Below are 27,145 nucleotides of genomic sequence, written 5' to 3'. Positions count from 1 at the left end.
CTCGAACTCCAGACCTCAGGTGATCCGCCCACCTTGGCCTCCCAAAGTGCTAGGATGACAGGTGTCAGCCACTGCTCCCAGCCTTTCTTTTCCTTCCTTCCTTCCTTCCTTCCTTCCTTCCTTCCTTCCTTCCTTCCTTCCTTCCTTTCCTCCCCCGCTCCCTCCCTGACTCCTTCCTTCCTTCCTTCCTTCCTTCCTTCCTTCCTTCTCTTTTCCTTTCCTTCCCTCCCTCCCTCCTTGACTCCTTCCTTCTTTCCTTCCTTTTCTCTCTCTCTCCCTCCCTCCCTCCTTCCTTCCTTTCCTTCCTTCCTTCTTTTCTTCTTCTTTTCCCTCCCCTCCTTTCCCTTCCTGTTCCCTTCCCCTTCCCCTCCCCTCCCCACCCCTCCCCTCCCCCCCCTTCCTCTTCCCTTCCCTTTCCCTTCCCTTCCCTTCCCTTTCTTCAGGGTCGCCCTCTGACACCCAGGCTGGAGTGCAGTGGTATGCTCATAGCTCACTGCAGCCTCAACCTCCTGGGCTCCAGCGATCCTCCCATCTCAGCCTCTAGAGTCACAGACACTACAGGCACATGCCACCACAGTTGGCTCATTTTGGTAATTTTTGGAGAGGTGGGGTCTTGCTATGTTGCCCAGGCTCATCTCAAACTCCTGGGCTGAAGGAATCCTCCTATCTCAGACTCCCAAAGTGTTGGGACTACAGGTGTGCACCCCGGTGCCCGGCCCAGGCAGTTCCATCACCCTATTGCTGAGTTCCTCCCACAGCAACCCATTCCCAGCTTGTTGGCGGACACCAGGAGGCATCCTAGAATTCAATCAATTCTGACACTAGCCGTCAGAGTTAGCGCAGACCCCACAGGTGAAGGGCTGGATCCCACGGGACCTCCCCGCAAAGATGCCAGCCGCATATCGCTGGGCACGCCTGTACTTTTCTGAGCCACCCGCCACTCGCTGGGGGCTCGTCCAGGCACCTGCTCAGGTTGGGTCATTTGCTCCAGGGGCTCACAGAACTCAGGACAGCACTTCTCCTTCCCAGTTTGCAGGTTTCTTATCGAGGAGCAGGTCAGGAAGTGCCAGACAGAGGCCAGGCACAGGGCAGGGTGCCGGGCGCAGGATGCATGGAGCCTCCGTGCCTGCCGTGGCACAGCTCCCCCCACACCCTGATGTGTTCACCCACCAGAAGCCTCTGGGTCTCTTAAAAGGCCAGGATTGGGGCTGGGCGCGGTGGCTCAAGCCTGTCATCCCAGCACTTTGGGAGGCCGAGACGGGCGGATCACGAGGTCAGGAGATCGAGACCATCCTGGCTAACATGGTGAAACCCCGTCTCTACTAAAAAATACAAAAAACTAGCCGGGCGTGATGGCGGCTCCTGTAGTCCCAGCTACTCAGGAGGCTGAGGCAGGAGAATGGCGTGAACCCGGCAGGCGGAGCTTGCAGTGAGCTGAGATCCGGCCACTGCACTCCAGCCTGGGCGACAGAGCGAGACTCTGTCTCAAAAAAAAAAAAAAAAAGGCCAGGATTAATCACATCATCCGCCACTGGGAAGTAAACTCCATGTCACCCCCACTCCCTGGAGGACGGGGGTGGAGCCGAACCTGTCACCCGCATATCCCCGGCAGGTTCCCATGGTAACCAAAGCCGGACTTTCCAAAAGGCCCCTCATTAACATAAGCTCCCCTGCGGATGAAAGGGGCTTGTCACCAAATAGCAAAACACCTCCTTTTGCTCCTGTCACTCTACAGATTCCCTGGGATTCAGGGGCTCTCTGCCCGGACCTTGAGGCAGAGACCAAACATCTGTTTATTATTTATTTATGTATTTATTTATGTATTTATTTATTTTTGAGAGGGAGTCTCGCTGTGTCGCCCAGGCTGGAGCGCAGTGGCACGATCTTGGCTCACTGCAACCTCCGCCTTCTGGGTTCAAGCGATTCTCCTGCCTCAGCCTCCCGAGTAGCTAGGATTACAGGCATCCATCAGCACGCCTGGCTCACTTTTATATATTTAGTAGAGACGGGGTTTCACCATGTTGGCCAGGCTGGTCTCGAACCCCTGGCCTCAGGTGATCAACTTGCCTCGGCCTCCCAAAGTGCTGGGATGACAGGCCTGAGCCACTGCACCCGGCCCCTTTCTCTCTTTTCTTGTCTGAGACGAACTCTTTTCCCCCATGAACCATCCACATCTGAACTGTGCGCTACACTTGAGTCCACACCTCCACAGCCATGCCACTGTCAGGGCACGGAGGTGACAAGCTGGTGTCCAGGCTAACCCCCAGGGCTCTGTCCTTGCAGACCGTCAGCTGCACACCAGGGTCTCGGAATTCTACGAGGAAACGACGGTGAAGTTCTCGGAGCTGTCTGAGGAGCTGCTCTGGGAATACATCCACAGCGGGGAGCCCATGTAAGTCTCAGGGGCGGTGGGAGGACGGGGGACACGTGTGGAAGCCTGGCCACCGTCACACGCGGGGTCCCACGCAGCCTTTGCGAAAGAAGGAGGCCCCCTGTTCCTGAGGCCGTGTGGCAGAGGGAGAGCCGCCCGCCTGGGAAGCACAAACCCTTCACGACCACACTGAGCCATGGAGGCTCAAAGAGCCCAACTCCCAGGACAGAGAGGGGCCGGGTGGGAGCCAAGGGCTGCGGCGGGGACTGGGGAGGCAATGGGCAGGGGTAGAGAAGTTCATGTCGTGGGAGGAGGAGACCCCAGAGGTCTGTGCCCAGCATGCGGGCTGCAATGAACACAGAGAAACTGTGTGATCCAAAGTCACCCTAAGAGGTGATTCTAACTGTCATCCCTACCAAAGAATGGTGAGCGTGGGAGGTCTGCCTGCACCAGTCGGCTTCACTTCATCATCCACCATCTGCGTTTATATGAGTTATATTCATCTACATCATACATCGTGTCTACATAATGATACATTATATAACGTAACGTGATAGAATTATATTTGCAATTACATATAATTTATGTACTACACATATTATAGTTATACATTATGCAAATAATTTATATATCATATATTTTAATATATTGTATTATATATTATATTATACTGTAATATGCACATATATTTTTATTATAGATTATTAATCATAATTTTGATTGATATTTAATGATTAATTTTTAATGATTAATTTTAATTAATATTAAGTAATGATTAATGTAGTAATTAATATTAATGTAATATAGTTATGTACCATTATTATAATAGATACTGTTACAATAGATTATATTATAGATTATATAACACTGTTAAAATACATTATATAATAGGGACTGTTATATATAGTTATATATAATCGATTATTTTATTATAATAAAATATAGTTATATATTTATATAATATAGAATTATATATGAATATATGATACGATGGATAGTATATATGTATTAAATATGTATATATGTAACTATACATATTAATACATATTAATTACACAATACTATATATTATGTTATGTGTGATTATATGCATATTAATTATATATTAAATATATGTGATTATACATATATATAACATATATAAATATATATCATATATAATTATGCTATGTGCGATTATGTGCATATTATATATTAATTAAATATATGTAATTATACATATTAATTATATATAAGATACAATACTGTAATATATAAATATTATATATAATATATAATATATATAATTATATGTATAACATAACATATAAAATATAATATATAATATATTATGTACTATATAATTATATTAAAAATAATTATATTAAATATATTTTTATATTATAAAATACTTATATATTTATGTATATAAATACATTTGTATAAAATGTTTATTTTATATATATATAAGTAATTTTATCTATTTTTTTGAGACAGGGTCTCACTGTCACCTGGGCTGCAGTGCAGTGGCAAAGTCATAGCTCCCTGCAACCTCAACCTCTTGAGTCAAAATAATCCTCTCACCTCAGCCCCCCTAGTGGCTGGGTCTACAGACGCATACCACCACGCCTGGCTAATTTTTTTTATTTTTTGTAGCAATGGAGTCTCACTATGTTGCCCAGGCTGGTCTTGAACTCCTGGGCTGAAGGATTCCTCCCACCACAGCCTCGTGAGTAGGTAGGACCACAGGCACACGCGCCAATGCACAGGCCCGATTTTGTTTTCGGTTTTTGTAGAGATGGAGTCTGCGTAACATATATGTGTCTTAACCTAGAGGATGCTACGTCAACTGAAATGAGGCAGGCAGAGAAAAGCTACCACAGGATCTCACTTATATGGAATATAAAACAGTTGCACTTAGTCAAAGAATACAAGATTGAAGTCAGGGCCAGGTGCAGCGGCTCACGCCTGTCATCCCAGCACTTTTGGAGGCTGAGGCGGGTGGATCACTTGAGGTCAGGAGTTCAAGAACAGCCTGACCAACATGGTGAAACCCCATCTCTACAAAAAATACAAAAATTAGCCAGGCGTGGTGGCGGGCGCCTGTCATCCCAGCTACTCTGGAGGCTGAGACAGGAGAATCACTTGAACCCAGGAGGCGGAGCTTGCAGTGAGCCGAGATTGTGCCACTGCACTCCAGCCTGGGTGACAGAGCAAGACTCTGTCTTAAAAAAAAAAAAAAAGTAAGTGAGACGGGAGGAAGAAGTTCAGGCTCTTTACAGCCTGGTGAATGTGGCTTTCAGTAACACTGTCTTACTGGAAAATTGCCAGCACATTAGATCTGAAGTCTTCTCCCCACACACACAAAATAAGTACATGAGGTGCCGGATAGGATAATTGGCTTGATTTAATGATGTTACATGCATACGTATGTCAAAATATCCCATTTAACACATGAACTTTTTTTTTTTTTTTTGAGACAGAGTCTTGCTCTGTCAGCCAGGCTGGAGTGCAGTGGCACGATCTTGGCTCACTGCAACCCCTGCCTTCCAGTTTCAAACGATTCTCCTGCCTCAGCCTCCTGAGTAGCTGGGACTACAGGCACCCGCCACCACGCCTGGCTAATTTTTATATTTTTAGTAGAGACAGGGTCTCACCATGTTGGCCAGGCTGGTCTCGAACTCCTGACCTCAGGTGATCAACCCGCCTCGGCCTCCCAAAGTGCTGGGATGACAGACGGGAGCCACCGCGCCCGGCCTTGCCCTGAAATTTTTAGACCCGGAAACTTTTCTCCCCATCGTCACCTCTTACCTTCCCCTGCCCACCCAGGGACAAAGCTGGCGGCTACGGGATCCAGGCCCTGGGCGGGATGCTGGTTGAGTCTGTGCACGGGGACTTTCTAAATGTCGTGGGCTTCCCGCTGAACCACTTCTGCAAGCAGCTGGTGGAGCTGTACTACCCACCCCGCCCGGAGGACCTGCGGCAGCCCGTCCAGCACGACTCCATCCCGGCCGTGGATACGTTCGAAGATCTCAGTGATGTGGACGGGGGCGGCTCGGAGCCCGCTCAGAGAGAGACGGGCAGCTGCGATGAGAAGGCCGAGGCGGGAGTGGCCGGACAGGCCACGGCAGAGGCTGAGTGCCACAGGACCCGGGCGACTCTGCCCCCGTTCCCCACACGCCTCCTGGAACTGCTGGACGGCTTTAAACTATCAAAGGTACCTGTGTCAGTCTCCTCAGGTCGCTGTCACGAATAACCCCCCACACACAGCTTCAATCAACAGTCCTGGAGGCTGGCAGTCTGAGGTCAAGTTCTCTCAGGGCCACGCTTTGTCCGAAGGTTCTAGGGGAGGGTCCTTCCTGCCTCTCCCAGCTCCTGACAGCTCCAGGCATCCCTGGGCTTCTGGCTGCATCACTCCAGTCTCTGCCCCCGTCTCCACGTGGCCTTCTCCTGTGTGTCTGTGTCTCCTCTTCTGTCCCTTAAAAGGACACCTGTCGGCCGGGCGCGGTGGCTCAAGCCTGTCATCCCAGCACTTTGGGAGGCCGAGACGGGCGGATCACGAGGTCAGGAGATCGAGACCATCCTGGCTAACACAGTGAAACCCCGTCTCTACTAAAAAAAAAAACTACAAAAAACTAGCCGGGCGAGGTGGCGGGCGCCTGTAGTCCCAGCTACTCGGGAGGCTGAGGCAGGAGAATGGCGTAAACCCGGGAGGCGGAGCTTGCAGTGAGCTGAGATCCAGCCACTGCACTCCAGCCTGGGCGACACAGCGAGACTCCGTCTCAAAAAAAAAAAAAAAGGACACCTGTCACCGGATTTTGAGGCCTCCCTAATCCACTGACTCCAACTCATCTGAAGTCCCCTAGCTTACGTACATCTGCAAAGACTCTTTTTTTTTTTTTTTGAGACGAAGTCTGGCTCTGTCATCCAGGCTGGAGTGCGGTGGCGCCATCTCGGCTCACTGCAACCTCCACCTCCCGGGTTCAAGCCATTCTCCTGCCTCAGCCTCCTGAAGGGTTTCGCTGTGTTGGCCAGGCTGATCTCGAACGCCTGACGTCAGCCAATCCAACCGCCTCGGCCTCCTAAAGAGCTGGGATTACAGGCGTGAGCCACCACGCCCAGCCTGAGGCCCCATCTTTCATCCATTCTGCAGGCCTGGGCTCCCAGGGTCCCCTCACGGCGCAGAGCAGACTGAGAAGGGATGCAGCCCTCCCAACACCAGGGGTCCCTTACAGGGCATCCTCTGGGAAGCAGAGGTGGGGGTGTCACGTGCAGGAGGGGCACAGGCTTTGGGTAGACAGGGAGACCAGGCTGACACCTCCTGTCATTCATCATCATCAGGAGAGAGAACATGCAGTGAATAAGGAGTAAAGGTGGTTACAGCACATTCCATCTCTGTCTCTAATTTACTGAGTGGTGATTCTTAAATGACCACCAGATGGATTATAAACAACAGACATTGATTCTCTTATAGTCCTGGAGGCTGGACGTCTGAGATCTAGGTGTGGACAGGGCTGGTTCCTCCTGAGGCCTCTCTCCTGGGTTTGGAGACACCGTCTTCTCCCTGTGTCCTCACAGAATCATCCCTCTGTGTGTGTCTCTGTCCTCATCTCTTCTTATAGGGACCCCAGTCCTATTGGATTAGGCTCCACCCAAATGACCTCATTTGACCTGAATCACTTCTTTCAAACCCTGCCTATAAATACCGTCACATCCTGACCTGAGGGACTGGGGGTATTAGGGGTTCAACATACGGGTTTTGAACTCAGCCCATATCTGCAGCACATTGACTTTTCTCCCATGGGCTGGTTTTTCTGCATGATATTCCTTGATGTGCTTTTTACCTTGTGTACGCCTTGTTTTATAGCTGGAGACTTGATCCTCCAGATCCCCACCGCTCTCTGTAAAAGAAGGCTCAGTGGCCCCGTTGAATGCTTTCAACAACATTGGTCTGCATCTTTTGGGTCTGTGGGAGTCAAAAGTACTTGACAAGTGACTTCGTGAGTCTCTCTGCGCTTGTTTTTTAACAGGCCCTGCTCACTGCTTGCAAGCTGAAGGTGTTTGATTGGTTAAAAGATGAGGCACCCCAGAAGGCTGCAGATATTGCCAGCAAAGTGGACGCCTCTGCGTGTGGAATGGAGAGGCTTCTGGACGTCTGTGCTGCCATGGGGCTCCTGGAGAAGACAGAGCAAGGTGACAGGACCCAGCGGGTTTTGCTCTGACGATCTTTACAGGTAGAAGTCCCTGAGGGAAGGTGACCTGGAGCCCGGGCAGAGTGAGGACGGAGGGCCAGACCTTCTATCCCTCTGCCCTCAGGAACGCTGCTTTTCTCCGAAGGGTGAGAAGCAGAGGGTGAATGAGAGAGAGGGAACAGTGGTGGCCGCGAGCACGCCGGAGAAGCGTGACGTCCTTATGGGCTCTAGTCTCAAAGGGGCTGTATCAGTCCATGTTCTCCTGAGAAACAGAACCCAGTAGGGTGCACACAGACATTAATTTACTTGCTGAATGATTTTTATGGACAGATAAGGTGGGTGGACGGGTAGACAGATACATAGATAGATGATAAATGTATAGATACCTTGATATAGATTGACGATACAGAGATGATAGATATATAGATGATGGGAAGAATTGATAGATATATAAATGGATGGATGGATGGATGGTAGGTGGATAGATGGATGGGAGGAAGGATGGATGGATGGATGGTAGGTGGATAGATGGATAGATAGATGGATAAATGAAAGGGTGGGTAGATGGATGGATGGATCGATGAATCAGTGGATGGGTGCATAGATGGCTGGGTAAGTGGATGGATGGGTGGATGGATGGATGGATGGTAGGTGGATAGATGGATGGGAGGAAGGATGCACGGATGGATGGACAGATGGATCGATCAATGGACGGATGGATGGATGGGAAGGTGGATGGATTGGTGGATCAGTGGATGGGTGGATGGATAGATGGATGGATAGATGGATGGATAAATGAAAGGGTGGGTAGATGGATGAATGGATCGATGAATCGGTGGATGGGTGCATAGATGGGTGGGTAAGTGGATGGATGGGTGGATGGATGAGCGGGTGAGTGGATGGGTGGCTGGATGGATAGATGGATGGATGTGTGGATGGAAGGATGTGTGGAAGGATGTCTCGATGGAGGGGTGGATGATTGGATGGATAGGTGGGTGAATGGATATGTGGATGCATGGATGAGTGGGCATGTAGATGGGTGGGTGGGTGGATAGATGGATGGATGGATAAATGGATGGATAAATGAAAGGATGGGTGGATGGATGGATTGATGAATTGGTGGATGGGTGCATAGATGGGTGGGTAAGTGGATGGATGGGTGGATGGATAGACGGATGGATGTGTGGATGGAAGGATGTGTGGATGGATGAGTGGATGATTGAATGGGTACGTAGGTGAGTGGATGTGTGGATGGATGGATGAGTGGGCATGCAGATGAGTGGGTGGATGGATGGATGGATACAATGGATAAATGAAAGGATGGGTAGATGGATGCATGGATCAATGAATCGGTGGATGGGTGCATAGATGGGTGGGTAAGTGGATGGTTGGGTGGATGGATGAGTGGGTGAGTGGATGGATGTGTGGATGGATGGGTGGATGATTGGATGCGTATGTGGGTGAATGGATGGGTGGATGACTGGATGGGTACATGGGTGAGTGGATGTGTGGATGGATGGATGAGTGGGCATGCAGATGGGTGGGTGGATGGATGGATGGATACAATGGATAAAGGATGGGTAGATGGATGGATGGATCAATGAATCGGTGGATGGGTGCATAGATGGGTGGGTAAATGGATGGATGGATGAGTGGGTGGGTGGATGGGTGGGTGAATGGATGGATGAGTGGATGAATGGGTACATGGCTGGGTAGATGATTGGCAGTGTGGGTAAACAGATGGGTGGGTGGGTGGACGGATGGATGGGAGGGTGGATGAATAGATGTATCAGTGGATCGGTGGATGGGTAGCTGGGTGGGGGAATGGATGCAGAAAAACAGGAAGGAGTTGGAGAGGCTTGCTTCTGGGGTATTCAATGAGCTGGATGAGGCCCACTCACATTTTGGAGGTTCATCTCCTTAATGTCAAACCGATGGTAGATGCAAACGCCAGCTTCAGAGCACCTCCACAGCCACATCTAGATGGGGGTTTGATTGCATAACTGGGAACTTAAGTGTGGCCACAACCATGAAGGAAGGATCAACCTCATTGGGTAACAGTTACAGCAGTCGACAGCTGGGGCGTGTACCTGAGTGTGCGGTTTGCTATAGTCAGATGGATGATGTTTATTTTATTTTACTTTGTTTTTGAGACGGAGTCTCGCTCTGTGGCCCAGGCTGGAGTGCAGTGGCGCCATCTCGGCTCACTGCAAGCTCCGCCTCCCGCGTTCACACCATTCTCCTGCCTCAGCCTCCCGAGTGGCTGGGACTACAGGCGCCCGCCACACTCCTGGCTAATTTTTGTATTTTTAGTAGAGACGGGGTTTCACCGTGTTAGCCAGGATGCTCTCGATCTCCTGACCTTGTGATCCGCCCACCTCGGCCTCCCAAAGTGCTGGGATTACAGGCTTGAGCCACAGCACCCTGCTGATGATGTTGATTTTAACATCTCAATGATGCATCCCCTACGATCAGGTTTCCTTGGGTTTTCTCGTTAGGAAGTCACAGGACTGTCCCCGTTTCTTCAGGTTACAGTAACACAGAGACAGCGAACCTTTACCTGGCATCGGACAGTGAGTACTCTCTGCACGGCTTCATGTTGCAAAATAATGACATCATCTGGAACCTCTTTACCCATCTGGAGTTTGCCATCCGAGAGGGAAGAAACCAGCACCACAGGGTGTTGGGGAAGAAGGTGGATGATCTGTTCCAGGTAGCGTAACAGCACCGCAGACACCCTTCCACCTAGCACGCATTTTGCTAAAGCACTCCAATGTTATCCAGCAGCCAATGAAAATAGAATTTCCTGCTAGAAACGGGTTTGGGCCGGGCGCTGTGGCTCAAGCCCGTCATCCCAGCACTTTGGGAGGCCAAGACGGGCGGATCACCAGGTCAGGAGATGGAGACCATCCTGGCTAACATGGTGAAACCCCGTCTCTACTAAAAAAAAAATACAAAAAAACTAGCCGGGCGAGGTGGCGGGCGCCTGTAGTCCCAGCTACTTGGGAGGCTGAGGCAGGAGAACGGCGTGAACCCGGGAGGCAGAGCTGGCCGTGAGCCGAGATCACGCCACTGCACTCCAGCCTGGGCGGCAGAGCGAGATTCCGTCTCAAAAAAAAAAAAAAAAGAAAAGAAATGGGTTTGAAGGCCACGCACAGGGGCTCGCACCTGTCATCCCAGCACTTTGGGAGGCCAAGTCGGGAGGATGATTTGAGTCCAGGAGTCTCAGACCAGCCTGGGCAACATAGTGAGACCCCATTTCTACAAAAAAAAAATTAACAATTAGGCCGGGCATGGTGGCATGAGCCTGTAATCCCAGGATTACAGGAGGCCGAGGTGGGTGGGAGGGTCCCTCAAACCTGGGAGGTCGAGGCTGCCTTGTAAGCTGTGCTGCTGCACTCCAGCCTGGGCGACAGAACAAGACTCTGTCTCAAAAGCAGAAAAACAGGAAGGAGCTGCACAGGCTGCGTTCAATGAATGCCCTTTTTTTTTTTTTTTTGCCTCAATGGAATCGGCACTTGCTTATCTGAGACCGCCGTTTGCAAAGCGCTGCCTGCATCCTCTCACCCTCCTTCCCCTTTCCCCGCCCAGAACCTTTCTGAGGTGGACGCGTGAGACGTTGTGGGGTCCGTGGGGCCTGTGCGGGTTGGGGGGGGGTCTCGGTCTGCAGGGCCGTACCAGACGGGCATGGGGAGTCTGCTGTGGGCTCAGCCGGCTGCGGCCTCATTCCTCCTTGGCAACCTTCGTCCCTATGGCACTGAGCGCCGAGTCAGTGACTGTGTGTGTTGCAGAGATGAACCCCAGGGAGCCTGGGGCTTCGTTCAGATGTCGGGGAGAGACAGAGACAGACAGACAGAGGGAGACACAGAGAGAGAGACAGGCAGACAGAGAGATAGAGGGAGACAGACAGGCAGAGATGGAGGCAGACGGAGACAGGGAGACAGAGACAGGGAGACTGAGAGAGACAGAAAGACAGAGATAGAGGGAGACGGGAGACAGAAAGACAGTGAGATAGGAAGACAGCGACAGGGAGACGGAGACACAGATAGAGGGAGACAAAGACAGAGAGACAGTGGGAGACAGACAGGGAGATGGCAGACAGAGATAGTGAGATAGGGAGACAGGGAGAGAGACGGGGGACTTGAGAGACAGATAGAGGGAGACAAAGACAGGGAGACAGAGACAGCAGACAGATCGAGGGAGACAGACAGGGAGACGGAAACAAAGAGGGAGACAGAAGGAGACAGACAGAGACATAGAGGGAGATGAGAGACAGAGACAGTGAGGTAGGGACACAGGGATAGGGAGGCTTGGAGAAACAGATAGAGGCAGATAGACAAAGAAATAGGAGACACAGATAGAGGGAGACAGAGACAGATAGAAAGACAGAAACAGAGACAGAGACAGAAAGAGAGAAAGAGGAAGACAGAGACACACTGAGGGAGACAGAGAGATAGACAGACAGAGAGCAAGGGAGACAGAGTCAGAGAGAGAGAAAAGCCAGTGGTGGAGAGAGAAGCCGAGAGGCGTGGCCAGGGGCCCCGAGCTGGAGTAAGCAGCTGGCCGGGGCATTGCAGAGGACACATGAGCCAGGATGGAGAGGGGCCGTCCCGCTGGCCGTCGGGCTCAGAAGCAGCCTGAGCAGGAATTGCTTGCCCTGGCAGGGACAGGGGATGTCCAGGCGAACCCTGGACGCAGCCCTGAGCCAGGATGGGCCTGGGCTCCCCTGGGACCCGGGGTAGGTGCCACCGGGGGGACATGGGGAAGCTCAGAGTAGAGCTTCTCCTCTGCACCCCGGAATTCTCGGAGGAGCCCCCTCTGCCACACCGCACCGGCATGGCGAAGGCGGAGCCGGGGCACCTGCGGAGACATTACGGCTTCTCTCCCGGTTTTCTCCGGTGAGATGTTTGCGGGCCACCCGGAGCCTCCAGGGTGAAAAGCTTGGTTGTGAAAAGCCTATTGAGAAACTCAGATGCTTGGAGTTCAGGCTGTGGTGTGGACCAAGTGATTCCAAGGAGATGGCCCACCACTTTGGGGTGCTGTCCCCAGCCAGCCCAGCCCCCACACACACAGGGGTGCCCAACACAGCTGTGGTGGGAAGCCTCCTCTGCAGCCCAGGCCTGGCTCAGCCCCCATGCCCTGGAGCCCTGCGCTCCTCCCCCCGACCCCCGGGGAGAGGCTGGGCGAACCCTCGGCCCGTGCTCCCTGGTGCCCCTGAGCCCCCGCTGTGTTCCAGGACGCGTACTACCGGAGCCCGGAGACGCAACTGCGGTTCATGCAGGCCATGCACGGCGTGGCGAAGCTGACTGCGCGCCAGGTGGCCACGGCCTTCGATCTGTCCCGCTTCTCCTCCGCCTGCGACGTGGGAGGTGGGTAGCCCCCCTGCCAGGACACCCGCAAACTGCCTTCTTCCACTGACAAACCTGACAACGACCTGAACTGGGCCAGGCTGGGTCCCAGATGGTGGGTGGATATTCCCACGTTCCCGGAGGCCCCCGGGAATGCCTTCACGTCCCCCTAGAGACTCGGGGGCCCTCTCTGTTGGCCGCGGAGCTGAGGCAGAGCACCTTGGAGCCGCTGGATTCCCCTCAGCAAGTCTGATTACATCCTGACTCACCCTCCACCGCATCCCAGCCCTGGACAGTGGGTGGAGCAGTAGACACGTTCCCAAGGGGTGCTGGGGGATCAGCAGCCTGGGACGATTCTCACACCATCAGCTTACATTTCCCCAACCTCGGAATGGCCTCTCCTCCTCGTGGCCCAGAGTGGCTGCTGTAGCACCGGCCATTGTGTCTATATCCCCACGGCAGGAAGGAGAAGGGAGGAGTACAGCCCCCACCTCTGGGCTGAAAGGATTTCCCTGCAGGTCTGTGCCCCCACACGTGGCCCAGAGTGGCTGCTGTAGCACCGGCCATTGTGTCTGTATCCCCATGGCAGGAAGGAGAAGGGAGGAGTACAGCCCCCACCTCTGGGCTGAAAGGATTTCCCTGCAGGTCTGTGCCCCCACACGTGGCCCAGAGTGGCTGCTGTAGCACCGGCCATTGTGTCTATATCCCCATGGCAGGAAGGAAAAGAAGGAGTACAGCCCCCACCTCTGGGCTGAAAGGATTTCCCTGCAGGTCTGTGCCCCCACACGTGGCCCAGAGTGGCTGCTGTAGCACCGGCCATTGTGTCTATATCCCCATGGCAGGAAGGAAAAGGAAGGAGTACAGCCCCCACCTCTGGGCTGGAAGGATTTCCCTGCAGGTCTGTGCCCCCACACGTGGCCCAGAGTGGCTGCTGTAGCACCAGCCATTGTGTCTGTATCCCCATGGCAGGAAGGAGAAGGGAGGAGTACAGCCCCCACCTCTAGGCTGAAAGGATTTCCCTGCAGGTCTGTGCCCCCACACGTGGCCCAGAGTGGCTGCTGTAGCACCAGCCATTGTGTCTGTATCCCCATGGCAGGAAGGAGAAGGGAGGAGTACAGCCCCCACCTCTAGGCTGAAAGGATTTCCCTGCAGGTCTGTGCCCCCACACGTGGCCCAGAGTGGCTGCTGTAGCACCAGCCATTGTGTCTGTATCCCCATGGCAGGAAGGAGAAGGGAGGAGTACAGCCCCCACCTCTAGGCTGAAAGGATTTCCCTGCAGGTCTGTGCCCCCACACGTGGCCCAGAGTGGCTGCTGTAGCACCGGCCATTGTGTCTATATCCCCATGGCAGGAAGGAGAAGGGAGGAGTACAGCCCCCACCTCTAGGCTGAAAGGATTTCCCTGCAGGTCTGTGCCCCCACACGTGGCCCAGAGTGGCTGCTGTAGCACCGGCCATTGTGTCTGTATCCCCAAGGCAGGAAGGAGAAGGGAGGAGTACAGCCCCCACCTCTGGGCTGAAAGGATTTCCCTGCAGGTCTGTGCCCCCACACGTGGCCCAGAGTGGCTGCTGTAGCACCAGCCATTGTGTCTATATCCCCATGGCAAGAAGGAAAAGGAAGGAGTACAGCCCCCACCTCTGGGCTGAAAGGATTTCCCTGCAGGTCTGTGCCCCCACACGTGGCCCAGAGTGGCTGCTGTAGCACCGGCCATTGTGTCTATATCCCCATGGCAGGAAGGAAAAGGAAGGAGTACAGCCCCCACCTCTGGGCTGAAAGGATTTCCCTGCAGGTCTGTGCCCTGACACGTGGCCCAGAGTGGCTGCTGTAGCACCGGCCATTGTGTCTATATCCCCATGGCAGGAAGGAGAAGGGAGGAGTACAGCCCCCACCTCTGGGCTGGAAGGATTCCCCTGCAGGTCTGTGCCCCCACACGTGGCCCAGAGTGGCTGCTGTAGCACCGGCCATTGTGTCTATATCCCCATGTCAGGAAGGAGAAGGGAGGAGTACAGCCCCCACCTCTAGGCTGAAAGGATTTCCCTGCAGGTCTGTGCCCCCACACGTGGCCCAGAGTGGCTGCTGTAGCACCGGCCATTGTGTCTGTATCCCCATGTCAGGAAGGAGAAGGGAGGAGTACAGCCCCCACCTCTAGGCTGAAAGGATTTCCCTGCAGGTCTGTGCCCCCACACGTGGCCCAGAGTGGCTGCTGTAGCACCGGCCATTGTGTCTGTATCCCCATGGCAGGAAGGAGAAGGGAGGAGTACAGCCTCCACCTCTGGGCTGGAAGGATTTCCCTGCAGGTCTGTGCCCCCGCACTCACCTGTTTCACAGTCTTGTCTGAAACACCAGCGAACTCCCCACCGCTGGCTTTCCCTTCCAGCTTGGGTCTCAATGCCATGCCCTCAAACATGACTTCTGTCCCGGTTGAGCTTTGGAGAGTCGTTAGCGTGCCATAGGCACCAGGACGACTCGGCCGCTGAGCGTGCATTTGCTGCCCCGCAGGCTGCACAGGTGCACTGGCCCGAGAGCTGGCCCGCGAGTACCCTGGTCTCCAGGTGACGGTGTTTGACCTCCCGGACGTTGTCGAGCTGGCCGTCCACTTCCAGCCCGCCGGACCGCAGGCAGCGCAGATCCACTTCGCAGCAGGTGAGCCTTCCTCGTGTTCGCCCTGCCAACGTGTTCCAGGCTCCGTCATCTCTTTCCAGACAGAGGGCATGGCTGTGCGTGTGCCTGTTTCTGCATGGACGTTTCCATGGTGGGTGTCTGTGTGCATACACGACTGTCTGCTGTGCTTGTGTGTGTGTGTCTGTCTGCATGTGTGTGTGGTATGCCCTTGAGCGTGTCTGTGCGTGAGAACGTGTGCGCGCGTGTCTGCATCCGCACGTGTGTGTGTACGTCTCTGGTGTGTGGTTGCGTATGTTTCCGTGAGGGTATGTGTGTGTGCCTGTGTGGATATATGTGTGCATGTCTGTGTGTCTCCATCTGTGTGCATGTTGTGTGCCGATGGGTGTCTGTGTGTATATATGACTGCTGGGGTTGTGTGTGCATGTCTGCGTCTGCATCGGTGTGCACGGTGTGTCTGTGGGTGTCTGTGTGCATATGTGACTGTCTGCTGTGCTTGTGTGTCTGTGTCTCTGTGTTTCTGTATCTGTGGTATGTCCGTGTGTGTCTGTGCGTGAGACCGTCTGTGTGTGTGTGTGTGTGTGCGCGTGTCCCTGTGGTGTGTGGTTGCATATGTTTCTGTGAGGGTATGTGTGTGCACCTGTGTGGATATATGTGTGCATGTCTGTGTGTGCATCTCTGTGTGCCCGTCTGCGTCTGCATCTGTGTGCATGCTGTGTGCCGGTGGGTGTCTGTGTGCATATGTCACTGCTGTGGTTGTGTGTGTCTCTGTGTGTGCATGTCGGTGTGTGTCTGTGGGTGTCTGTGTGTGTCTGTGTGCATACGTGACTGTCTTCTGTGCTTGTGTGTGTGTCTGTTTCTGTGTCTACGTCTGTGTGCGTGTGTGTGCCTGTCTGTTGGTGTATCTGTGTGTCCCTGTGTCTCTGCGCCCATCTGTGCATGTGTTTGCGTCTGTGTGCGTGTGTGTGTCTGTTGGTGTATCTGTGTGTCCCTGTGTCTCTGTGCCCATCTGTGCATGTGTCTGCGTCTGTGTGCGTGTGTGTGTCTGTTGGTGTATCTGTGTGTCCCTGTGTCTCTGTGCCCATCTGTGCATGTGTCTATGTCTGTGTGCGTGTGTGTGCCTGTCTGTTGGTGTATCTGTGTGTCCCTGTGTCTCTGTGCCCATCTGTGCATGTGTCTGCGTCTGTGTGCGTGTGTGTGCCTGTCTGTTGGTGTATCTGTGTGTCCCTGTGTCTCTGTGTGCCCATCTGTGCATGTGTCTGCGTCTGTGTGTGTGTGTGTGCCTGTCTGTTGGTGTATCTGTGTGTCCCTGTGTCTCTGTGTGCCCATCTGTGCATGTGTCTGCGTCTGTGTGCGTGTGTGTGCCTGTCTGTTGGTGTATCTGTGTGTCCCTGTGTCTCTGTGCCCATCTGTGCATGTGTCTATGTCTGTGTGCGTGTGTGTGCCTGTCTGTTGGTGTATCTCTGTGTGTCCCTGTGTCTCTGTGCCCATCTGTGCATGTGTCTATGTCTGTGTGCGTGTGTGTGCTTGTCTGTTGGTGTATCTGTGTGTCCCTGTGTCTCTGTGTGCCCATCTGTGCATGTGTCTGCGTCTGTGTGCGTGTGTGTGTCTGTTGGTGTATCTCTGTGTGTCCCTGTGTCTCTGTGCCCATCTGTGCATGTGTCTGCGTCTGTGTGCGTGTGTGTGCCTGTCTGTTGGTGTATCTCTGTGTGTCCGTGTGTCTCTGTGCCCATCTGTGCATGTGTCTGCGTCTGTGTGCGTGTGTGTGTCTGTTGGTGTATCTCTGTGTGTCCGTGTGTCTCTGTGCCCATCTGTGCATGTGTCTGCGTCTGTGTGCGTGTGTGTGCCTGTCTGTTGGTGTATCTCTGTGTCCCTGTGTCTCTGTGTGCCCATCTGTGCATGTGTCTGCGTCTGTGTGTGTGTGTGTGCCTGTCTGTTGGTGTATCTGTGTGTCCGTGTGTCTCTGTGCCCATCTGTGCATGTGTCTGCGTCTGTGTGCGTGTGTGTGCCTGTCTGTTGGTGTATCTCTGTGTCCCTGTGTCTCTGTGCCCATCTGTGCATGTGTCTGCGTCTGTGTGCGTGTGTGTGCCTGTCTGTTGGTGTATCTCTGTGTGTCCCTGTGTCTCTGTGCCCATCTGTGCATGTGTCTGCGTCTGTGTGTGTGTGTGTGCCTGTCTGTTGGTGTATCTGTGTGTCCCTGTGTTTCTGTGCCCATCTGTGCATGTGTCTGCGTCTGTGTGCGTGTGTGTGCCTGTCTGTTGGTGTATCTGTGTGTCCCTGTGTCTCTGTGCCCATCTGTGCATGTGTCTGCGTCTGTGTGCGTGTGTGTGTCTGTTGGTGTATCTGTGTGTCCGTGTGTCTCTGTGCCCATCTGTGCATGTGTCTGCGTCTGTGTGCGTGTGTGTGTCTGTTGGTGTATCTGTGTGTCCCTGTGTCTCTGTGCCCATCTGTGCATGTGTCTGCGTCTGTGTGTGTGTGTGTGTCTGTTGGTGTATCTGTGTGTCCCTGTGTCTCTGTGCCCATCTGTGCATGTGTCTGCGTCTGTGTGTGTGTGTGTGCCTGTCTGTTGGTGTATCTGTGTGTCCCTGTGTTTCTGTGCCCATCTGTGCATGTGTCTGCGTCTGTGTGCGTGTGTGTGCCTGTCTGTTGGTGTATCTGTGTGTCCCTGTGTCTCTGTGCCCATCTGTGCATGTGTCTGCGTCTGTGTGCGTGTGTGTGTCTGTTGGTGTATCTGTGTGTCCGTGTGTCTCTGTGCCCATCTGTGCATGTGTCTGCGTCTGTGTGCGTGTGTGTGTCTGTTGGTGTATCTGTGTGTCCCTGTGTCTCTGTGCCCATCTGTGCATGTGTCTGCGTCTGTGTGTGTGTGTGTGTCTGTTGGTGTATCTGTGTGTCCCTGTGTCTCTGTGCCCATCTGTGCATGTGTCTGCGTCTGTGTGCGTGTGTGTGTCTGTTGGTGTATCTGTGTGTCCCTGTGTCTCTGTGCCCATCTGTGCATGTGTCTGCGTCTGTGTGTGTGTGTGTGTCTGTTGGTGTATCTGTGTGTCCCTGTGTCTCTGTGCCCATCTGTGCATGTGTCTATGTCTGTGTGCGTGTGTGTGCTTGTCTGTTGGTGTATCTGTGTGTCCCTGTGTTTCTGTGCCCATCTGTGCATGTGTCTGCGTCTGTGTGCGTGTGTGTGTCTGTTGGTGTATCTGTGTGTCCGTGTGTCTCTGTGCCCATCTGTGCATGTGTCTGCGTCTGTGTGCGTGTGTGTGCCTGTCTGTTGGTGTATCTGTGTGTCCCTGTGTCTCTGTGCCCATCTGTGCATGTGTCTGCGTCTGTGTGCGTGTGTGTGCCTGTCTGTTGGTGTATCTGTGTGTCCCTGTGTCTCTGTGCCCATCTGTGCATGTGTCTGCGTCTGTGTGCGTGTGTGTGCCTGTCTGTTGGTGTATCTGTGTGTCCCTGTGTCTCTGTGCCCATCTGTGCATGTGTCTGCGTCTGTGTGCGTGTGTGTGTCTGTTGGTGTATCTGTGTGTCCCTGTGTCTCTGTGCCCATCTGTGCATGTGTCTGCGTCTGTGTGCGTGTGTGTGCCTGTCTGTTGGTGTATCTGTGTGTCCCTGTGTCTCTCTGTGCCCATCTGTGCATGTGTCTGCGTCTGTGTGCGTGTGTGTGCCTGTCTGTTGGTGTATCTCTGTGTGTCCCTGTGTCTCTGTGCCCATCTGTGCATGTGTCTGCGTCTGTGTGCGTGTGTGTGCCTGTCTGTTGGTGTATCTCTGTGTGTCCCTGTGTCTCTGTGCCCATCTGTGCATGTGTCTGCGTCTGTGTGTGTGTGTGTGCCTGTCTGTTGGTGTATCTGTGTGTCCCTGTGTTTCTGTGCCCATCTGTGCATGTGTCTGCGTCTGTGTGCGTGTGTGTGCCTGTCTGTTGGTGTATCTGTGTGTCCCTGTGTCTCTGTGCCCATCTGTGCATGTGTCTGCGTCTGTGTGCGTGTGTGTGTCTGTTGGTGTATCTGTGTGTCCGTGTGTCTCTGTGCCCATCTGTGCATGTGTCTGCGTCTGTGTGCGTGTGTGTGTCTGTTGGTGTATCTGTGTGTCCCTGTGTCTCTGTGCCCATCTGTGCATGTGTCTGCGTCTGTGTGTGTGTGTGTGTCTGTTGGTGTATCTGTGTGTCCCTGTGTCTCTGTGCCCATCTGTGCATGTGTCTGCGTCTGTGTGTGTGTGTGTGCCTGTCTGTTGGTGTATCTGTGTGTCCCTGTGTTTCTGTGCCCATCTGTGCATGTGTCTGCGTCTGTGTGCGTGTGTGTGCCTGTCTGTTGGTGTATCTGTGTGTCCCTGTGTCTCTGTGCCCATCTGTGCATGTGTCTGCGTCTGTGTGCGTGTGTGTGTCTGTTGGTGTATCTGTGTGTCCGTGTGTCTCTGTGCCCATCTGTGCATGTGTCTGCGTCTGTGTGCGTGTGTGTGTCTGTTGGTGTATCTCTGTGTGTCCCTGTGTCTCTGTGCCCATCTGTGCATGTGTCTGCGTCTGTGTGTGCGTGTGTGTGTCTGTTGGTGTATCTGTGTGTCCCTGTGTCTCTGTGCCCATCTGTGCATGTGTCTGCGTCTGTGTGTGTGTGTGTGTCTGTTGGTGTATCTGTGTGTCCCTGTGTCTCTGTGCCCATCTGTGCATGTGTCTGCGTCTGTGTGCGTGTGTGTGTCTGTTGGTGTATCTGTGTGTCCCTGTGTCTCTGTGCCCATCTGTGCATGTGTCTGCGTCTGTGTGTGTGTGTGTGTCTGTTGGTGTATCTGTGTGTCCCTGTGTCTCTGTGCCCATCTGTGCATGTGTCTATGTCTGTGTGCGTGTGTGTGCTTGTCTGTTGGTGTATCTGTGTGTCCCTGTGTTTCTGTGCCCATCTGTGCATGTGTCTGCGTCTGTGTGCGTGTGTGTGTCTGTTGGTGTATCTGTGTGTCCGTGTGTCTCTGTGCCCATCTGTGCATGTGTCTGCGTCTGTGTGCGTGTGTGTGCCTGTCTGTTGGTGTATCTGTGTGTCCCTGTGTCTCTGTGCCCATCTGTGCATGTGTCTGCGTCTGTGTGCGTGTGTGTGCCTGTCTGTTGGTGTATCTGTGTGTCCCTGTGTCTCTGTGCCCATCTGTGCATGTGTCTGCGTCTGTGTGCGTGTGTGTGCCTGTCTGTTGGTGTATCTGTGTGTCCCTGTGTCTCTGTGCCCATCTGTGCATGTGTCTGCGTCTGTGTGCGTGTGTGTGTCTGTTGGTGTATCTGTGTGTCCCTGTGTCTCTGTGCCCATCTGTGCATGTGTCTGCGTCTGTGTGCGTGTGTGTGCCTGTCTGTTGGTGTATCTGTGTGTCCCTGTGTCTCTGTGCCCATCTGTGCATGTGTCTATGTCTGTGTGCGTGTGTGTGCCTGTCTGTTGGTGTATCTGTGTGTCCCTGTGTCTCTGTGCCCATCTGTGCATGTGTCTGCGTCTGTGTGCGTGTGTGTGCCTGTCTGTTGGTGTATCTGTGTGTCCCTGTGTCTCTGTGCCCATCTGTGCATGTGTCTGCGTCTGTGTGCGTGTGTGTGCCTGTCTGTTGGTGTATCTGTGTGTCCCTGTGTCTCTGTGCCCATCTGTGCATGTGTCTGCGTCTGTGTGCGTGTGTGTGCCTGTCTGTTGGTGTATCTCTGTGTGTCCCTGTGTCTCTGTGCCCATCTGTGCATGTGTCTGCGTCTGTGTGCGTGTGTGTGCCTGTCTGTTGGTGTATCTCTGTGTGTCCCTGTGTCTCTGTGCCCATCTGTGCATGTGTCTGCGTCTGTGTGCGTGTGTGTGCCTGTCTGTTGGTGTATCTGTGTGTCCCTGTGTCTCTGTGTGCCCATCTGTGCATGTGTCTGCGTCTGTGTGTGTGTGTGTGCCTGTCTGTTGGTGTATCTGTGTGTCCCTGTGTCTCTGTGCCCATCTGTGCATGTGTCTGCGTCTGTGTGCGTGTGTGTGCCTGTCTGTTGGTGTATCTCTGTGTGTCCCTGTGTCTCTGTGCCCATCTGTGCATGTGTCTGCGTCTGTGTGCGTGTGTGTGCCTGTCTGTTGGTGTATCTGTGTGTCCCTGTGTCTCTGTGCCCATCTGTGCATGTGTCTGCGTCTGTGTGCGTGTGTGTGCCTGTCTGTTGGTGTATCTCTGTGTGTCCCTGTGTCTCTGTGCCCATCTGTGCATGTGTCTGCGTCTGTGTGCGTGTGTGTGTCTGTTGGTGTATCTGTGTGTCCCTGTGTCTCTGTGCCCATCTGTGCATGTGTCTGCGTCTGTGTGCGTGTGTGTGCCTGTCTGTTGGTGTATCTCTGTGTGTCCCTGTGTCTCTGTGCCCATCTGTGCATGTGTCTGCGTCTGTGTGCGTGTGTGTGCCTGTCTGTTGGTGTATCTGTGTGTCCCTGTGTCTCTGTGCCCATCTGTGCATGTGTCTGCGTCTGTGTGCGTGTGTGTGTCTGTTGGTGTATCTCTGTGTGTCCCTGTGTCTCTGTGCCCATCTGTGCATGTGTCTGCGTCTGTGTGCGTGTGTGTGTCTGTTGGTGTATCTGTGTGTCCCTGTGTCTCTGTGCCCATCTGTGCATGTGTCTGCGTCTGTGTGTGTGTGTGTGCCTGTCTGTTGGTGTATCTGTGTGTCCCTGTGTTTCTGTGCCCATCTGTGCATGTGTCTGCGTCTGTGTGCGTGTGTGTGCCTGTCTGTTGGTGTATCTGTGTGTCCCTGTGTCTCTGTGCCCATCTGTGCATGTGTCTGCGTCTGTGTGCGTGTGTGTGCCTGTCTGTTGGTGTATCTGTGTGTCCCTGTGTCTCTGTGCCCATCTGTGCATGTGTCTGCGTCTGTGTGCGTGTGTGTGCCTGTCTGTTGGTGTATCTGTGTGTCCCTGTGTCTCTGTGCCCATCTGTGCATGTGTCTGCGTCTGTGTGCGTGTGTGTGCCTGTCTGTTGGTGTATCTGTGTGTCCCTGTGTCTCTGTGCCCATCTGTGCATGTGTCTATGTCTGTGTGCGTGTGTGTGCCTGTCTGTTGGTGTATCTGTGTGTCCCTGTGTCTCTGTGCCCATCTGTGCATGTGTCTGCGTCTGTGTGCGTGTGTGTGCCTGTCTGTTGGTGTATCTCTGTGTGTCCGTGTGTCTCTGTGCCCATCTGTGCATGTGTCTGCGTCTGTGTGCGTGTGTGTGCCTGTCTGTTGGTGTATCTCTGTGTCCCTGTGTCTCTGTGTGCCCATCTGTGCATGTGTCTGCGTCTGTGTGTGTGTGTGTGCCTGTCTGTTGGTGTATCTGTGTGTCCCTGTGTCTCTGTGCCCATCTGTGCATGTGTCTGCGTCTGTGTGCGTGTGTGTGCCTGTCTGTTGGTGTATCTGTGTGTCCCTGTGTCTCTGTGCCCATCTGTGCATGTGTCTGCGTCTGTGTGCGTGTGTGTGCCTGTCTGTTGGTGTATCTCTGTGTGTCCCTGTGTCTCTGTGCCCATCTGTGCATGTGTCTGCGTCTGTGTGCGTGTGTGTGCCTGTCTGTTGGTGTATCTCTGTGTGTCCCTGTGTCTCTGTGCCCATCTGTGCATGTGTCTGCGTCTGTGTGCGTGTGTGTGCCTGTCTGTTGGTGTATCTGTGTGTCCCTGTGTCTCTGTGCCCATCTGTGCATGTGTCTGCGTCTGTGTGCGTGTGTGTGTCTGTCTGTTGGTGTATCTCTGTGTGTCCCTGTGTCTCTGTGTGCCCATCTGTGCATGTGTCTGCGTCTGTGTGCGTGTGTGTGCCTGTCTGTTGGTGTATCTGTGTGTCCCTGTGTCTCTGTGTGCCCATCTGTGCATGTGTCTGCGTCTGTGTGCGTGTGTGTGTCTGTTGGTGTATCTGTGTGTCCGTGTGTCTCTGTGCCCATCTGTGCATGTGTCTGCGTCTGTGTGCGTGTGTGTGCCTGTCTGTTGGTGTATCTCTGTGTGTCCCTGTGTCTCTGTGCCCATCTGTGCATGTGTCTGCGTCTGTGTGCGTGTGTGTGCCTGTCTGTTGGTGTATCTGTGTCCGTGTGTCTCTGCGCCCATCTGTGCATGTGTCTGCGTCTGTGTGCGTGTGTGTGCCTGTCTGTTGGTGTATCTCTGTGTGTCCGTGTGTCTCTCTGTGCCCATCTGTGCATGTGTCTGCGTCTGTGTGCGTGTGTGTGCCTGTCTGTTGGTGTATCTCTGTGTGTCCGTGTGTCTCTCTGTGCCCATCTGTGCATGTGTCTGCGTCTGTGTGCGTGTGTGTGCCTGTCTGTTGGTGTATCTGTGTGTCCGTGTGTCTCTGTGCCCATCTGTGCATGTGTCTGCGTCTGTGTGCGTGTGTGTGCCTGTCTGTTGGTGTATCTGTGTGTCCGTGTGTCTCTGTGCCCATCTGTGCATGTGTCTGCGTCTGTGTGCGTGTGTGTGTCTGTTGGTGTATCTGTGTGTCCCTGTGTCTCTGTGCCCATCTGTGCATGTGTCTGCGTCTGTGTGCGTGTGTGTGCCTGTCTGTTGGTGTATCTCTGTGTGTCCCTGTGTCTCTGTGCCCATCTGTGCATGTGTTTGCGTCTGTGTGCGTGTGTGTGTCTGTTGGTGTATCTGTGTGTCCGTGTGTCTCTGTGCCCATCTGTGCATGTGTCTGCGTCTGTGTGCGTGTGTGTGCCTGTCTGTTGGTGTATCTGTGTGTCCCTGTGTCTCTGTGCCCATCTGTGCATGTGTCTGCGTCTGTGTGCGTGTGTGTGCCTGTCTGTTGGTGTATCTGTGTGTCCGTGTGTCTCTGTGCCCATCTGTGCATGTGTCTGCGTCTGTGTGCGTGTGTGTGCCTGTCTGTTGGTGTATCTGTGTGTCCCTGTGTCTCTGTGCCCATCTGTGCATGTGTCTGCGTCTGTGTGCGTGTGTGTGCCTGTCTGTTGGTGTATCTCTGTGTGTCCCTGTGTCTCTGTGCCCATCTGTGCATGTGTCTGCGTGTCTGTACGTCTGTGCATTTGGATGGCTGTATGTGTGCGTACCTGTGTGTCTGTGTCCGTGGGTATGCCTCTGCATGTCTGTGTGTGGGTCCACAGAGACATGAGGGCATCTCCAAACAGGTGGATGAGGCCGGGTGCGGTGGCTCATGCCTGTCATCCCAGCACTTTGGGAGGCCAAGGCGGGCAGATCACCTGAGGTCAGGAGTTCAAGACCAGCCTGGCCAACATGGTGAAACCCCGTCTCTACTAATAATACAAAAATCAGCCAGGCGAGGTGGCGGGTGCCTGTAGTCCCAGCTACTCGGGAGGCTGAGGCAGGAGAATGGCATAAACCCGGGAGGCGGAGCTTGCAGTGAGCCAAGATCGCGCCACTGCACTCCCGCCTGGGCGACAGAGCTAGACTCCATCTGAAAAAAATAAATAAATAAATAAAAACAAAAACAAAAATACGAAAAATGAGCCGGGCACGGTGGCACACGCCTGTAATCCCAGCTACTCGGGAGGCTGAGGCAGGATGAACCTAGAAGGCGGAGGTTGCGGTGAGCCGAGACCGCACGACTGCACTCCAGCCTGGGCGACAGAGCAAAACTCCATCTAAAAAAAAAAAAAAGGCCAGGCACAGTGGCTCACGCCTGTAATCCCAGCACTTTGGGAACCCGAGGCAGGTGGATCACGAGGTCAGGAGATGGAGTCCATCCTGGCTAATACGGTGAAACCCCGTCTCTACTAAAAATACAAAAAAAACTAGCCAGGCGTGGTGGCGGACACCCGTCATCGAGGTTGCAGTGAGCCCAGATCGCACCACTGCACTCCAGCCTGGGCAACAGAGCGAAACTCCATCTCAAAAAAAAAAAAAAAAAAAGGAGACACCTAACATGCCATCATTCACTACCATCCCACAGCGGCCAGGCCTGCAGGCACAGGTGCTGGGGACCTCCATGCCCTTCCCCTGGAGATTTCTGGATACTTTCTCTTTTTTTTTTGAGACGGAGTCTCGCTCTGTCGTCCAGGCTGCAGTGCAGTGGCTGCATCTCAGCTCACTGCAACCTCCGCCTCTCGGGTTCCAGCGATTCTCCTGCCTCAGCCTCCCAAGTAGCTGGGATGACAGGCACCCGCTACCCCTGTCCAGCTAATTTGTATTTTTAGTAGAGCTACGGCTTCGCCATGTTGCCCAGGCTGGTCTGGAACTCCTGAGCTCAATCTGCCTACCTCAGGCTCCGAAACTGGTGAGATGACAGGTGTGAGCCACCGTGCCCAACCTTTTCTCAGCTGGAGTCTAACCGCACGCCCGTGGCATCGCTCACCGGCTCCTCTGTTCAAGTCCCCATGGGGATCTACTGAGGAAGACCCCTTCCCGCCCACACCCCTCTCTTCTCCATCCCTGATTTAGGATGTGGGTGGCCGTCCGAGGATCTGTCCGGGGAGGACTGCTTCTGCCATACCTGATGGACGTGTCGCCTTTTGTCTTTAAACCAGGTGACTTTTTCAGGGACCCCCTCCCCAGCGCTGAGCTGTATGTCCTGTGCCGGATCCTGCACGACTGGTCAGACGACAAAGTCCACAAGTTACTCAGCAAGGTCGCCGAGAGCTGCAAGCCAGGTGAGAGCCCGTCGTCACGTTCACTTTTGTTGTTAAGATGTAGAGTTTTGGGTTCAAGTTTTATAAGGAGGCCGGGCGCGGTGGCTCACACCTGTCATCCTAGCACTTTGGGAGGCTGAGGCAGGCGGATGGATCACTTGAGGTCAGGATTCAAGACCCACCCGGCCAACATGGTGAAACCCTGTCTCTACTAAAAATGCAAAAATTAGCCGGGTGTGGTGGCAGGCGCCTGTCATCCCAGCACTTTGGGAGGCTGAGGCAGGCGGATCACCTGAGGTCAGGAGTTCAAGACCCGCCTGGCCAACAACATGGTGAAACCCCGTCTCTACTAAAAATACAAAAATTAGCCAGGTGTGGCGGCAGGTGCCTGTCATCCCGGGTCCTTGGGAGGCTGAGGCAGGAGAATCACTTGAACCCGGAAGGCGGAGGTTGCAGTGAGCCGAGATCGCGCCACTGCACTCCAGCCTGGGCGACAGAGTGAGACTCTCAAAAAAAAAATAACCAAAAAGTTTTCTGTGGAGATGGGAGTCTCCCTCTGTTACCCAGGCTGAAGTGCAATGGTGTCATCATAGTTCACTGCAGCCTTGACCTCCTGTGCTCAAGGAATCCTCCCTCCTCAGCCTCCCCAATACCTGGGAGTACAGGCGTATGTTACCATGCCCTGCTAGTTTTTAAAAAATTTTTTTTGTAGAGATGGGATCTTGCTATGTTGCCCAGGCTACTCCCAAACTCCTGGGCTCAAGCGATCCTCCTGCCTTGGCCTCCCCAAATGCTGGGGTTAAAAGACGCTCGAGCCACTGCACCCGGCCTCTGTCTCTCTCTCCCTCTTCCTCTCCGTCTTTTTATGTATCTCATCTATCATTAATCTGTTTCTCCTCTCTCCTTCTTTCTCCCTTCCTTCCTTATCTGTCTTCTCTGTCTCTTCCTCCCTCTCCTCACCCTGCCTCTGTCTCTTTTTATACTTCTATCATCATCCTTTTTAAAAAAAAAAAAAATCCTTTTTAAAAAAATAAAATAAAATAGAGACCAGATGTCACTGTGTTGCTCGAGTTGGTTTGAAATTCCTGGGCTCAAACCATCCTCCCACCTCAGCCTCCCAAAGTGCTGGGATTACAGGCATGAGCCACTGCACCTGGCCTTCTAA

At 53.4% G+C, this 27,145-nt stretch overlaps 1 protein-coding gene across 1 annotated transcript in view; it reads left to right on the top strand.

Annotated features, from left to right (window-relative positions):
- Window positions 1–27,145, top strand: part of ASMT (acetylserotonin O-methyltransferase) — a 39,046-nt gene that overhangs the window by 8,922 nt on the left and 2,979 nt on the right. Inside the window, exons 4-7 of the mRNA XM_030926266.1 lie at window positions 10,187–10,255; window positions 12,779–12,911; window positions 15,388–15,531; window positions 25,879–26,001. Coding sequence (XP_030782126.1) covers window positions 10,187–10,255; window positions 12,779–12,911; window positions 15,388–15,531; window positions 25,879–26,001 — 469 coding nt within the window. The remainder of the gene's footprint in view (window positions 1–10,186; window positions 10,256–12,778; window positions 12,912–15,387; window positions 15,532–25,878; window positions 26,002–27,145) is intronic.

This window comes from Rhinopithecus roxellana, chromosome 22 (assembly GCF_007565055.1).
Source record: "Rhinopithecus roxellana isolate Shanxi Qingling chromosome 22, ASM756505v1, whole genome shotgun sequence".
Lineage (NCBI taxonomy): Eukaryota > Metazoa > Chordata > Mammalia > Primates > Cercopithecidae > Rhinopithecus > Rhinopithecus roxellana.
The sequence above is the reverse complement of the archived record's forward strand: the minus strand, read 5'-3'. Positions and strand labels throughout refer to the sequence as shown.